Genomic DNA, 15,534 nt, shown 5'->3' with positions numbered 1-15,534 from the left:
CAACAATATTAGGCAGGAACTGAAGAAAGTAGATTGGAGGCAGATGTTTGAGGACAAATCAACATCTGGTGTGTGGGAGGCTTTCAAGTGCAACTTGCTGGCACATTCCTGTAAGAATGAAGGATAAGTATGGCAAGTTTATGGAACCTTGGAAATGAGAGATATTGTGAGCTTAGTCAAAAAGAAAAAGGAAGCATTTGTCAAGGCTAGGAGGCTGGGAACATATGAAGCAACGGTGGAATACAAGGAAAGTCAAAAGAAACTTAAGCAAGGAGTCGGGAGGGCTAAAAGGGGTCATGAAAAGTCATTGGCCAACAGGATTAAGGAAAACCCCTAGGCTTTTTATACGGCGGAGGGAATTTATGTGTACAGCCAGAGGAAATGGGGGAGGTATTAAATGAGTACTTTGCGTTGGTATTCACCATAGAGAAAGACTTGGTGGATGATGAGTCTGGGGAAGGGTGTGTAGATAGTTTGGGTCATGTTGAGGTCAAAAGGGAGGAGGTATTGGCAGTCTTGAAAAACATTAAGGTAGAGAAGTTGCTAGGCCTGACGGGATAAACCCCAGAATACTGAGACAGGAAAGGGAGGAAATTGCTGGGACCTTGAGAGAAATCTTTGTATCCTCACTGGCTACAGGGGAGGTCCCAGAGGATTGGAGAATAGCCAATGTTGTTCCTTTGTTTAAGAAAGGGGGCAAGGATAATCCAGCTCATAACAGGCCAGTGAGCCTTATGTCAGCGGTAGGGAAATTATTGGAGAGGATTCTTCGAGACAGGATTTACTATAACTTGGAAAAAAAGTGGGCATATTAGCAAGAGGCAGCATGGTTTTGCGAAATGGAGGTAGTGTCTCACTAACTTGATTGACATTTTTGAGGAAGTGACGAAGATGATCGATGAGGGTAGGGCAGTGGATATTGTCTGCATCAGTAAGGCCTCTCTCATGGCAGGCTGATACAGAAGGTAAAGTCACACGGGGTCAGAGGTGAGCTTGCAAGATGGTTAAAAACTGGCTCGGTCATAGAAGACAGAGGGTAGCAGTGGAAGGGTGCGTTCCTGAATGGAGGGGTGTGACTAGTGGTATTCCTCAGGAATCAGTGTTGGGATCTTTGCTATTTGTAATATATATAAATGGTTTGGAGGAAAATGTAACTGGTCTGATTAGTAAGTTTGCGGATGATACAAAGGTTGGTGGAATTGTGGATAGCGATGAGGACTGTCAGAGCATACAGCAGGATATAGACCAATTGGTGACTTGGGCAAAGAGATGGCAGATGGAGTTTAATCTGGAAAAAATGTGAGGTAATGCATTTTGAAAGATCGAATCCAGACGGAAAATATACAGTAAGTGGCAGAACCCTTCAGAGTACTGATAGGCAGAGGGATCTGGGTGTACAGGTACACAGGTCACAAAGTGGCAACGCAGGTGGAGAAGGTAGTCAACAAGGCATACGGCATGCTTGCCTTCACTGGCCGGGGCATTGGGTTTAAAAATTGGCAGGTAATGTTGCAGCTGTATAGAACCTTAGTTAGGCTGCATTTGGAATATTGTGTGCAATTCTGGTCGCCACACTACCAGAAGGATGTGGTAGCTTTTGAGAGGGTACAGAAAAGATTTACCAGGATGTTGCCAGGCCTGGAGGGCATTAACTATGAGGGGAGGTTGGAGAAACTTGGGTTGTTCTCACTGGCACAACAGAGGTTGAGGAGTGATCCTGATAGAGACCTACAAGATTATGAAGGGCATGGACAGACTGGACAGTCAGAAGCATTTTCCCAGGGTGGAAGAGTTAGTTACTAAGGAGCATAGGTTTAAGGTGCGAGGGGCAAGGTTTAAAGGTGATGTATGAGGCAAGTTTTTTTTTTTTTTTTAAACAGAGGGTGGTGGGTGCCTGGAACTCGCTGCCGGGGGAGGTAGTGGAAGCAGATACTATAGTGACTTTTAAAAGGGCTTCTTGCCAAATATATGAATAGGATGGAAATAGAGGGATACAGTCCCCAGAAGGGTAGGGAGTTTTAGTTGTGACGGGCAGCATGTCGGTGCAGGCTTGGAGGATCGAAGGGCCTGTTCCTGTGCTGTAATTTTCTTTGTTCTTTGATATTCTAAGAAAATCATTTTTTAAAGTGTTATTAAAAGTGATTAATTTTAAAAATATACCAATTAAACATTTGACAACTGTCAATGATTATTAAATCACCATTTTCAGGGCCAGTTCTATTGTTCATCAAATTCTATTATTTAGATCACTATTAGAAACCCAGGTACAACTTAATGAACAAGGCGTAACTTTTTAACAGGGATTTCAAACGATGATATGGGGTTGAAAGCTGAAATATTTGATCTCACTGACTTACAGCTCTGGGAGAAGACTCAAGTGACAGACTGCAACTTTAAGATTTTTGTGCTAAGCTACACACCCTTTTTTGTGCTAATCTACACATGTTTAACTTCCTGAAATTATGGCCAGTTTCAGAATGATAAGGGCGAGTGCTGACAGTTTACTGTCGACACCCATCTCCCAGCCTCAACCCTGCAAATTTTGACAATTTTGTTAACTTTCACATCTTCATCAGGAAAATCCGCTGTCTGTAAAAGAGTGAGGGAAGATTTTCTTTCTATTTTCAAAGGAGCAAAATCTTCAAACATATTTATGATTTTGTTGCATGCAAAAGGAATAATTTTGACTTTATGATATGGCTTGAAGCTGATAGCACATTTTACTTCTCTCAGTATTTTATTTCAAATTACATGAAATAACCTGCTCTTTTGTTAACACACAGGTTACACAGTTTTGACATTGGGATTGAGAAGATTGTTGCACAAAGAAAAAGTGTATTTGGGTTGTGACCCCAACTTTGGGGACAGGAGGGGGTTCTAACTCTGTAGTGTCAGGAGCAGTCACCCAACGGAAGGTTAAAAAATTGGTTATTTAGTGGCCAATGGCCATGCTTGTTATCTAAACAAGAACAGTAAGTGGGCTCTCTGTGCTACAGGGTTAGTAGGAGACCCTGCAGCATAGAAAGAGCTGCAGCTTGTGATGGTTAGTAAGGGAGAGAGTCATCTTGTGGTGCCTGCTCAGCAATTTTAATAAATTTGAAATGAGCAATGGTTATGTGCTCCTAACACCATGGAGACCTCCAGGCCATGTGCTAAAGTCTAGTTAGCATCTGATAACTTGCTGCTCAATGCTTGTGGTAAACATTCCAGCTGTAAATCAGCCTTTAGCAGAATGCTATCAGCAAACATTGGCTGTGTAACTTGCCTCTGTCCTCACACCCATATCATGGTGAAAATCCTGTTCTTTTAGTCAATCAACATGTAATTTAAAATATGCCCTTCAGTATACAGTACAAGTTTAATGTTATCTATATTCATAAAAATCAGATGTTTAACCGTCTATCTTTCCTAATTATATGTTTATTCATTTGAATAAAACAATATCATAATGTAAAAACAGCAGTAGTGGGTTAAGGTTTGGCTACATCAATTTTCTACCCTCTTGTTTTGTTTATGGCCCAATTTAACTATGTCCATTTTTATGTTTGCTATTATATAGCAGAGAGAAAGAGAAGTAACGGATCCAATTTTGATCTTGCTGTTGACATTCTTTCAGGCTGAATTACATGCTATAAGCTTTATTCATTACTTTTGTTCCTTTAACCTAACTGCTATCTATGTTGTCACACTTTTATGTGTTTATCAACAAGCTTCTTTCAACACCCAAATGACATTTGGGTAAAAATGGATAACTTTGGGAGTGGAAGTTTCCAAATTACCACTGTGGGGAATTATTAAAAATGCATTAAAATGATTATTTCCTGGATTATCAGAAAGACCCAGAAACTGCACAAGATGCATTTTTAACACGTACTGATCAGGTAATTCAAGAAGACAGGTCATCACATGTCTGCATCCAAAGTTGAGTTAATTGCTGAACTTTTGGGGGAAAAAAAATTGTCATACTCAGTGCTTCCCTAACACTACACCTGGCTGTGGAATACAAACAAAAGGAAAAAAAAATCTGGATTGTGATCATAAGGTGTACAGTCTAGGTCTGCCACTAGTTATTACAGCAAGTTACAGCTACCACCAGTGCAGTGTTATCCATGTCAATGCTCACATTTCAACACCAGCCACAAGCTTTAATCTGTGGTGGTCTCAATTCAAGATGAACTTTATTAGGGTCAATATTATTGAACAATTATGCTTACCAATTAAAGCTGCAGCTTCATCCTCTTCCATTAGCCTATCATCATGCTGTAGTGACTCAAAGTTTGGAGAGTTTGGGAAGGTACTTGTTTCAGCTCCAGCTCCTTCTTGTAAAACAACATTTGAATTGCCAACTGGGATACTGTCAGGCACAGATTCTGGTATAACCACTTCAACATTTTCATGTGTATCTACCTATGTAAAACAACAAAGATAAATGAAAACAATAAAGATGTTAACAAAAAACATTTATTATTAAAAAAAAAAACATGCCACAGCAATTCAAAGATACGGTCAAAAATAAAATTGTCAAAAGAGGGTGATTAGGACAAGTAAGCAAATGTTTGGTCCAAGTGGATTTTTTGGAAGACAAGTAATTAAAAAGTGGAGAAACAAAAAGGGATTGAAGGAGGAAACCGCAGAGTCAGGGGCATACGTGGCTGAAGCATCAGCTGCTAAATTTGCAAAAGATGAAACACAGAGGGGACCGTGTCGATGAGGAAAATAAGAGGCCAAGGACAGAGGTTTAGGGACTTAAGGAGGAGAACAGATCTCAATGCTGGACATGCTGTCAATATGTTTGAATAGCAGAATGATCATATAGTTAAGAAAGGTCATACCAGACTGAAAAATATAGTATAGGCATTGGAGTTAGTTGATGTGGATCACCCTGCCAAAAGGCTGAAACGAAGTCCAGAATTACAGAGAATGCAAAAGAGCAACTGCAAGGTCATTTTGGAAGGGCAAAAACTGAGTTGAAAGATAGCTGGGAGAAAAAATAGGCAGTGAATGGCAATAGTTTTACAGTCAAAGACTTCAGAACATTGAAACATTGAACGAAAAAACAGTAGCTTGAGATGACGAAGAGACATGATGTTTTGGGGGTAGGGCTGATACAGGAAGCGTCAAGCGAGTAAGGCAAACCATTTCAAATGTCAGTTCACAGAGACGTCGATATGTGGCCAGCAGTTTAGTGGAAATAGGGTTAAGAGTGCAGAAACATAAGTACATTAGAAAGAATGTGTTTTCAGCTTGTTCTGCCATTCAAGATAACTGCTGATTTCCAGCCTCAACACCATCTCCCCACATTAGACTCATATTCCCTAATCCCAAGTACTCAAAAATTTATCAATTTCTTATCTTAAATACATTCAACAACCAAGTAGCCACGGTTTTCTGGAGGACAGATATGCAAATATTCTAATCAGCAGCCTCACTTGAACATTCAAGAGCTGACAGTTTGCCACTGGAGCAGACTAACTCCCAACCAGTGAGGCCTTGCATCACAAGGGCTGTTTTGACAGGTCCTAGTGAGGCATAGGAGAGTGATGTGTCAAGGGTTGCCATAGAGCTGGCTGTTGATACTGGCAGCTCTCCCTGAAAGCCACAGAGTACCAGATTAGGAAGGTGAACCTTGCCCACACTACCCCACTACAAAATAACAGGGTGGCTTTTAAGCTTCAGCAAGTGATCTCCCAAAAACGTCAGAGGGTCCACATTTAAGTGGGCAACAAGTTGGCAAACGGAGTAATATGTGGAAAAATATGAAGCTGTTCAAAAGAACAGAGTATTATTTAAATGGAGAAAAACTGCAGAATACTGCAACCACAGAAGGACTTGGGGTACTTGTACATGAAACACAGAAAGCTAGCACACAGCTGCAGCAGGTAATCAGGAAGGCTAATGGAAGGTTGGCCCTTACTTCAACAGCATTGGAGTACAAGCATACGGAAGTTTACTGCAACTGTACAAGGTGCTGGTGAGACCACATCTGGAATACTGTGAGCAGTTTTGGTCCCTTTATTTAAGGAAAGATATCATTTCATTGGACACAGTCAGAAAAGACTTACTAGGATGAACCCAGGTATGGAGGAATTGACTTATGATCAAAGGATGAACAGTTTGGGACTCTACTCACGAGTTTAGGAGAATGAGAAGTGATCTCATTGAAACAGATAGAATTCTTAAGGGGCTTGATAGTGTACATGCTGAGAGGATGTTTCCCTGCATGGGAGAGTCTAGGACAATAGGGCAGTCTCAGAATAAAGGAATACCAATTTAAGACTGAGATGAGGAGGTTTCTTCTCTCACAGGGTTGAGTGTCTTTGGAACACCTTGCCACAGAGTGCTGCAGGGCAGAGTTCTTGTAGATATTGAAGGCTGAGATAGATAGATTTTTGATCAGTGGGGAATCAAGGGTTTTGTGGGAAAATGCAGGAGCGTGGACAAGGAATGTCGGATCAGCCATGATGTTATTGAATGGTGGAGCAGGCATGAGGGATAGAATAACCTACTCCTGCTCCTATTTCTTATTGTATTATGCGGCTAGTAAAATGCAAGTGGTAACAGGAAAATGTCCTTAATTGGTCAATTAAGTAACTCAGTTGGACTATCTCTATCTCCTCTGTAACAGTAAAAGGCTGTGTATTATATAAATGCTATCTCTATGGAGCACAAGCAGTACTCATGTGCAAGATAAAGCAGGTGCCATTCATATGCGACAGAAGCAGCTGTCCCATTCAGGGTTAACCCAGACCAGTAGTTTCTTATTCAGGGCCTGAGGTTTCCCTGTTCACACTGCCACCTCTATTATCCATCGTCAGTGGACCACTTCTCATGGACTGCCCTCCGAGTCAAAATGAACATACCCTTGTAACTGCAACTCCAAATTAAGACTATGACTGGCACATGCTCCATTCAGAAGGTGCCAATCCACCTGAAAAAGTGTGTAATGAGGACAGGGCACATTTGGTTTCAGCATGAAAGCCTTGCTAGTGAAAGGCTGGGGCAGTATAGGGGATTGATGGTGGTCTTTGAAAACTAATTAACATGAAGTAAAACTGGGGCAGCCTACAAATGCATTTGCACCAATGTCCAATGGAAAGTGGTGACATCAGCAGCATGTACTTGGCCACATCCCAAACTTGTCACGGAGAGCTGACATCACCAGTGCCATGTGCATTGGCAGCCATCTGGAGTAAGCAGTCCACAGGTAAAATACTATAGCAATAGGAAGGCAATGTCTGCACTTCACCCTGTCTTCCTTCACCATTTTACAGGAACTCCTACATCCCAGCCCGTCCTAGGTGTTGTGTCACCATTGCCCTGCACACCTGTGGTAAAATGTCTTCACTCCTAATCTCAAATCCATTTTACCTCAGTATTAAAACTCCACAATAGATCTACAAGGATACCCAAGCCCTTCTGAAATTTTGCATCACTATCATGAATAAAAATAAAATCTGTATTTTTTTCCCTACTATAGTAAATAACTTGTTGCATTGTATTCCATCTGCCATGGTCTTGCACACTTATCCAACCAGTCCTCCGCATTATCAGTACAAATTTAATTTCCCCAATCTATATGGCAATTAATGTTTTGCATGACTATTGTATTCCCTTAGTTATATACATTTCTAGTTTTCAGATCCCTTTTCTGCCTTACACCACAATTACCATTAGCAGGCTTATAAATAATTTCCAGCAACATGTCCTGTACCTTGCTGTTTCTCAGCTCCACCTGAACTGATTTTTCTCCTTGAATTATTGACCTCAGTTCCTCTCTCTCTCTCTCTCTACTGTCTCTATCAGGCTACAACTCCTTTTTCCATTTTGTCCATCTCTTCTGAAAGATATCCTTTAATATTTAGTTCTTAACCTTGGACACTTTGAAACTAGGTCTCCATAACAGTCATGAGATCAAAGCTAATAATTTCCCATCTGTGCCATTAATTCATCTAAACTGTTGAGAATGTTTTGTGTAGTCAGAATTAAAGGGCTTTTGTATCCAGAAGGTTTGGGTTCAAGTCCCAACTGCCCTATAGAAGGTACGCCATAACAGTTCTGAGCAGGTCATTGAAAACTTTTGTTTATTGGTACATTCATAATTGTGCCTTTAACTTTAATTTTATTCTAAGTTTCTCTGACTTTAGTCACTCATGCCCTTTTTACTTTTATTAATCGCTGTCCCTTCCTGACCACTCTGCTTACCTTTACCCATTAAAAAATAAGGTGCTCTATGGCTTTAACATTTTTCTTGGTGCTTCTGAATTCTTCAATTCTTTCCTGTCCCTCCCCAAAGGAAACACATCCACAGCCTTAATTGGTTAAAGCTCGGTCTACTGCCCGAGTTATTCAACTTGCCGGGACACTGTACCATACCATGTTGGTTTAAAGGGAACCCTCTTAGTGCTACTGGCGCACAAAGCCAAATTCTCGCCTCCGAGACTACTTCTTCAACTACACACTTCATCTTCTCATCGGTTTCTTCCATAAGCCAACTGACACACGTTTCAGGTAACATAACTGAGATTACCTTTGAAATTTTGCTTTCTCGTTTGGACCCTAACTCGTTAAATTCTCTCAGCAAAACATAATTCCCAGTTCCCTGTATGCAGCCGTTTCCTATATTATAAACATTGGATATTTTCCTGCCCACTCCAAGTTCTTCTCCAGCTATATGCAGATGCCTTTTACCCTTTGAAAAGAAATTTAATCAGATTCAAGAAAATGGGTGACCATGACCTTCCAATAATCAAGACCATGGGAGAAGGAGTCAGATATGAAAAAATTAAGGAGTGAAAAGAGTTTTAGAGAAGACAAGTGGGCACTGAACGTAGGGAAGAGAAAGCAAGGAAAGCCCTTGTGGAAATATAAAATCACTAAGGATGGACATAATTGCTCCTTTGTGATCTACAAAACAATTTGACCTGTGCCTCCGAGGGTCCTCTTTGATTACATCACCTATGGAACTGATCTATTCCAGCCATTTGCAATTTAAAATGATCATTGAGTTTCTACTACATATTAAATGGGCTTGTCACATAAAATTGGCACAAGGGTTGGATGCCCAGCAGTAGGCCCTTTCAAAATGGGAATGGCTGGATAGGTGATATTATCACAGCAATAAAGTTACCAATCTCATTGACACTATTACTGCTCCATTAGCTCTAGGCAAATGTAGGGAAGTCAGTGCCAAGAACCAAACCACATACCCTCCACAGTGTGTTCAACTGTCCATAGTGCCTGACTGTGCTGGTCCATTAGCAACAAACCCCACTCTACAATCCTTTACATGTTCAGCATGCCATAGGATCCCTTAAAATGATTCCAAAACAGTTGTTCACCCTGACCCTCTCTCTCTGGTGTACTTCTGTAGATAAGCACACTATTTCTGTAGTGCATAATGATGAAAAACAGAGCCTCAAATTGTCAGAGAAATCTGGAGGTTATTTCAGTTAGAAAGTCTGAATCCAACCAGGATTTTGAAAAGTCTCCATTCTCTAACGATTGCAAAGGTTTCTACTTGCATGAACAAATGCATTGAACTTGCATTCAAATGCCATGTTATTTTACATCCAACCTGATTTGCTGAATTTAATGTCCACTGCAGTGAGCCCATCCACAGGCTGGTAACATCACTATGGCCATTCCTGGATGTCCTGCTACAATTAAAAGTCAATTAGGCAACTTTCTGGCCAGTGCTAGTATTCCTGGGTGTGGAGATCCCACTTCAAGAAACTGCTGGTCAATCAAAAGTAGGTCTTGACCCTTTCCATACGGCAGTTAACTGGGGAGTCAGGAAAGTGTCAGGATCTCCATCTCAAGTCCTCCTTGCCTCATTATGTGGCAATACCCAAGACCTCAGCTTGCTCCCAGGGTGAACTGTGCCCAGTACATCAAACTGTTGGCATACTTAATGTTGGCTGACATTTCAGAGCAACACTGTAGAATACGAAAGCATCTCTCCATGTATTAGAACAAGAACCAATATAAATATTGAAAAAAAAAGGGATGATTGTAACACAGGAGTTAGGCACACAAAATGTATGAAGATTCCAAAACAGTTCCACCAGCATCATAACTATATAAGCATTCATGAAAATGTTTAACCCACAGAAACAAACCATTCAAAACAGGCAGCTGGGGTGTAATGCTCCAGACACAAGAAAAACTGTTAACAGCACAATTCCTCTTATTGAATGAGGCAGAAAGCAGCGGAGTGATGCTGCCTTGGGTCCAGCAGAGGCAATGGCTAGAAGCAGTCCTCCTCAACCATGCAAGCCAGTTTACACCAGCAAACCATGAAGGATATCCGCCTCTCATGAAGGAGCTTCTGTGCTGTCCTGATGGAGCCCCTCATCCCCAGTTGTTGTACACATGTTGCCATTCCCATCACTAGTTCACCAGAGGCTTTGGGTTGTCCTATTCATGAATCTTGCTTTTTCCACACTGCAGCTCACCTTTGAAAGGCTTAAATTTCTTCTGTCTGCTGCTGTGCTCTCCCTTGGGATTTTTCAAGCTCTGTCTCCTCCATACTGTACTTAGGATCTCAGGCTTTGCCCCACAACCTAAGGCCACCTCTTCATCCACCAGAAAGGGCCCACAGGACCTGACCAAAACCTCTGTCTAGCACTCTCCCAAGTTATCGCTGTCAGTGATCCTCAAAGATAGAATGCCCCACGTGAAATTGGGGCCTGGATATCTACAAACAGACCAAAGTTGGAAGACAGGGCCCAGTCTAACTTCCCCATTACATTCGTTTAAAACTGCTGTACAAGCATAATAATTTGTTTCTTTCTGATGCCACAAATTTTCGAGCGAGTAGCTGAGCCACACAGATGTGAAGAAGAGGTGCTACAGCCCCTCTGGGTTAGAGGAAGGAAATTACAGTCAGAATCTCCCCTTCATATCACTAGCTAATGCCTCTGCTGGAAGTGCAAAAGGATATCAGACAGCGTGCCAACATTCTTTTTGAGCCCCAAAGAATTCTTCCCCACTAAGGAGAAAATGTCCTGGATAGGTGTGACATTAACAAAAATTGACAAGAGAAAAAAAAACAGGTTATTTGTTCATATAATTTCACAAACACTCCCAACTGTGTTTTGGGAATTATTCCGTGCACTTATGATAATATACAACACAAGAAGGAAAAGAATTACTTCTGTATCCCATCTTTTATATCTTTCAGGAGAATGCAAAGCACTTAAAGCCAGGAAGTACTTCTGAAGTATAGTCATTGCAGTAATACAGGCAACTTGGTTAGCAAGGTCTCATAAACAGCAATGAGATAAATGGAATAGATAAATTGTTTTGGTTGTGGTTGCATGACGAGTGTTTATCAGGACACAACAGAAACTCCCTTTTTCTTCCTTCTCTCATACTGCGAAGGGATCTATTAAAACCACCTGTGCAGGCCAATGTTTAACATTTAATCCAAAAGACAGCACCACTCATGTAGCACTTCCTTATAAACAGGATGAATCATCAGGTATACTGTGCTCAGCTGTCTGGAGTGAAGTCTCATGACTCAGAGCAAAGGACAACACTTGAAAAGAGATTGTAATATATTCTGCTAATTACACATTTCTTTTAACATTATGCCAGTTAAATAAGTTAGTATTTCATCCAATTATGTCTTCCATCACTTACCATAAAGCCGAGTGCTTTAATGACATCAAGTTTACACATAGGACAGGTTCGATGTTCAAGAAGCCATGGATCAATACATATTCTGTGGAATACATGCCTAAAGAACAATATAAATGTGAAACTTTGCAAGTACATAGAGAGGCTTGAAACTCTTGTATCAAAAGGCCGTACAGTCAACAAGCCAAGCAACAGTTTTTACCAAGACAACAAGCTTTAGAATTTAGCCAATCAATTTGAACCAAGCACTTAGAGACCAAAATCCAATTAAATTTAAATCCGATGCTTTCGACAACAGAGGACCAATCCTATCATAAGAAATATTGATACATTATCAAGGGTCTTATCCAGCTACTTTCTTATAGAATCATTGAATCCCTAGTGTATAAGCAGGCCATGCAGCCCATCATGTCCACATTGCCCCTCTAAAGAGCATCCCACCCAGGCCCACCCCCTTTCCCTATGCCTGTAACCCTGCATTTCCTATGGCTAATCCACCTAACCTGCACATCACCGGACACTGTGGACAATTTAGCATGGCCAATCCACCCAAACTGCATATCTTTGGACTTATGTTCTTACACTTTCAAAGAAACTGCAGAGTTCTAGGAATGAGGATGGTTATTAGTTCTGTTTCAGGCATCAGCATTAATTTATATGACAACCACCTGTCTATCGATAAGAAAAAATACTTTTGCCCATTTGATGAGTTCCATGACTTGTATATATAACTGCACACATTTTCAGAAAACTATTTACTTTTAAAATGTGAATTATCTGAAACTTTCTCAAAATTTGAAAATCCTCCCAATTGTGGAAAAGTTGGAAATCATTTATTCAATTATAATACTGCTTATTTGAATTAATGTTTACACTTCAAATTAACACAATTAAACATAGCCCCATTTTGTGCATCTTTTTATTAAAAGTAATGTGCGTAGATTCAATACCAAATTGTCAATATTGTGCATGCTAAAACCCATCCCTCATTGTCTGCATTAATGTGCCTCTATTTATTATACTAACTTCTGTATACAATGACAATTGGTTTTTTAAAAACCCAACATGAGAGGACAATAGTTACAGGAAATTTTTCTAAAAATCAAATATAAATGCATAAAACAAAAATGAGAATCCGCTTCATCCCTTGCTTTTGCTTTACTATGGTTAGATTTTACTACCGTATATGTATGAGATATGACCTTGCATTACTCAATAATCTTTCCTAGATTAGGTGGATTAGCCATGGAAAATGCAGGGTTACAGGGATAGGGTAGTGGGGGTGGATCTGGGTAGGATGCTGTTTGGAGGGCTCGATGGGCCGAATGGCCTGCTTCCACATTGTTGGAATTCCACGATTCTATGATTTGCTTTAGGATTTAGTGTGCATCTCTGCTCTTCTCTCCCTTTAAAAAAAAAAGGGAATTGAAGGAAAATAGCAAACTGAATTGTAGTCATTAAGTCCCACATTCGTGTTTAATCGTCTGGATGGAAATCAACTGCTCTCCAACTTAAGATGTTTTATTTTTAAAGTCTGACCTTTTCCAGCTACTTTGTTGAACAGGTGGCTTGCGTAAATTATGCTGATTTCCAAATGTTTTTGTAGAGGAACTCTTCCCTTACCCAGAGCAGACTTATTTGTGTAGGATCAAGATGACATTACAGGTCTATGGTAGCCTATTTTTCCACTTCAAAATTATTCATTTTATTAGAGCAAGGACCAGAAAATATTCCAAAACTCCATCTCATTTCATTCATGAGTTTTTCAAAAAAAAAATTGGTCTTTATAAATTAAAGATTATCCAGATTATTTTCTTCTACATATTCCTTTAGGTTAAAATATTAAAATCAAATGCATTACGTATCATATTAAAAAAGGTACATACTTGCATGGAAGAATTCGCACAACATCTCGGGATCTATACACTTCAATACACACAGCACAACCATCAATATCCAAATTTATTTCCTAACAAGAGTAAAAAAAGCTTGAAGTTAGATGAAGTATAGGACTGGATAAACATGTATATACATAAGAATGCTCTTTTTGATTTAATCTGTAGACAGTTTGGATTTATAAATTTAAAATTTATTATTGGTTTATTTTCAACATGAAAAATGTTGAGATCGGAGTTGAGGTGTAGAATGTTGAGAGTAGAAACAAACAATTTTGACTGTGGTATAGCACAAGATTTAAAGGCAGCTGAAAGTCAAAAATTCAAAGTGGAAACATTAACAAGCAGGATTTGGACCAGTTGGCTTTTCAGGCCTGCCTACCCTGTACAGGACATCAGAGACTTTTAAAATTCTAGTTTGCTAGTTGCCCAAATAGAGAAAATGAGAGAAAACCCTTTGTATAATTAGTATCGTCTCAAAACTATTAAATTCTTTTTGGCCTCCTCTATTTTGTATATCTCAACAGCCTCCTCAAGAGTGTACTTTCCCAGTCACAAAGGGTTTAATGCCCCTTCTATAATGTGGTATGCAAAGCAGTACACAAGTTGGTGTAAAGAATGTATTAATTTTGCATGATTTCCTTCTTCCGATTTTTGAAAGCTGTTGGACTTTTGAGGATTGCATTTCTTTTTCTTTATTCATTCACAGGATGAGGGCGTTGCTGGCTAGCATTTATTGCCCATCCCTAACTGCCCAGAGGACGGTTAAGAATCAACCATTTTGCTGTGGGTGTGGAATCACACGTAGGCCAGACCAGATAAGGATGTAAGTTTCCTTCTCTAAAGGACATTAATGAACCAGACATGTTTTTCCGACAACGGATTCATCATCATTAGACTCTTAATGCCAGATATTTATTGAATTCAAATTCCATCATCTGCCATGGTGGGATTCGAACCCAGGTCCCCAGGACATTATCTGGGTCTCTGGATTAACAGTCTAGCGATAATACCAGTAGGCCATCGCCTCCCCTACTGACTCTTGCACTTTCAATGAATTATGTAATTGAACACTAGATCTTTATATTCATTCACACATTGCAGAGTCTTTACTTATTGAATACAAACTCTATTCCTTGGTCTTCTTCCCAAAATGTACTATCTCAAACTTCTCCAGCACTGCAGAACAAGAATTAAACCCAGTGTCTGTCAAAGATAAAAAGTGACACAAGATAGGTCACAGTCTGAAAGTGGAGGATCAGCTTTAGACAAGTTGAAATACAAGTTGTCCAATGCCAAGAGACCATTCAATTCTTCAGAGAGATTATTCAACTTTAAACATCACATCTGGCTGACTGTTAGCTCTCCTGCCTCTAAATCACAAGTTTATGGGTTTAATCAAGTCTCGTTCCAGGACTTAACTATGTAAATCTATGCTAATGCTTCAATCTAGTTCTGTGGAATGTCATGCTATTAAGAGATGAATCTTTAAGTTGATACATTAAACAGCCCTCATATGGATGTAAAAGCTCTCAAGGAGAGATATTCCTGGTACCCTGGCAAAGATTTATCTTTTAATTAAACACCAAAAGCAGACCATCTGATTAATTGTGGTATTATTTGTTGTGGGTCCTTGTTGTAAGTGAGCCGACTGCTGTGTTTTCCTACATCACAACATTCTCCACATTGCAGTAGCTGGGATGCAAGTCAAGATTGTGAAAAGCTGTTTAAATACTTTTTTTTTTATTGGCCATTTAAAACATTTAGGCATAGCAGCTTAAGGGGCATGACAAAAGGCCACATAATGTCCATTACCCTTCCCCTACAATTCAGTCACTCCACAATGGAAAGTGTCATCTGAAAATGAACCACTAACTCAGAGGGGAAAGACTGTAATTTTCCAAGCATACAATCCAATTATTCTCACATAGCAACCAGCCTGTAATTAGGCTGCACAGGCAGAGGACTGAGTTTGGTGTGGCATGAGTAGCATTGTACA

At 40.0% G+C, this 15,534-nt stretch overlaps 1 protein-coding gene across 2 annotated transcripts in view; it reads right to left on the bottom strand.

Annotated features, from left to right (window-relative positions):
• LOC109928299 (E3 ubiquitin-protein ligase RNF149) overlaps positions 1–15,534 on the bottom strand; it is a 40,963-nt gene that overhangs the window by 4,091 nt on the left and 21,338 nt on the right. For both annotated transcript variants that reach the window (XM_048597978.1, XM_048597977.1), the window contains 3 exons: positions 13,527–13,609; positions 11,644–11,740; positions 4,215–4,407 (listed from right to left, as the gene is read on the bottom strand). In XM_048597978.1, the coding sequence (XP_048453935.1) occupies positions 4,215–4,407; positions 11,644–11,740; positions 13,527–13,609 (373 nt within the window). The remainder of the gene's footprint in view (positions 1–4,214; positions 4,408–11,643; positions 11,741–13,526; positions 13,610–15,534) is intronic.

Source organism: Rhincodon typus, chromosome 6, assembly GCF_021869965.1.
Source record: "Rhincodon typus isolate 14 chromosome 6, sRhiTyp1.1, whole genome shotgun sequence".
Taxonomy (NCBI): Eukaryota; Metazoa; Chordata; class Chondrichthyes; order Orectolobiformes; family Rhincodontidae; genus Rhincodon; species Rhincodon typus.
The sequence above is the reverse complement of the archived record's forward strand: the minus strand, read 5'-3'. Positions and strand labels throughout refer to the sequence as shown.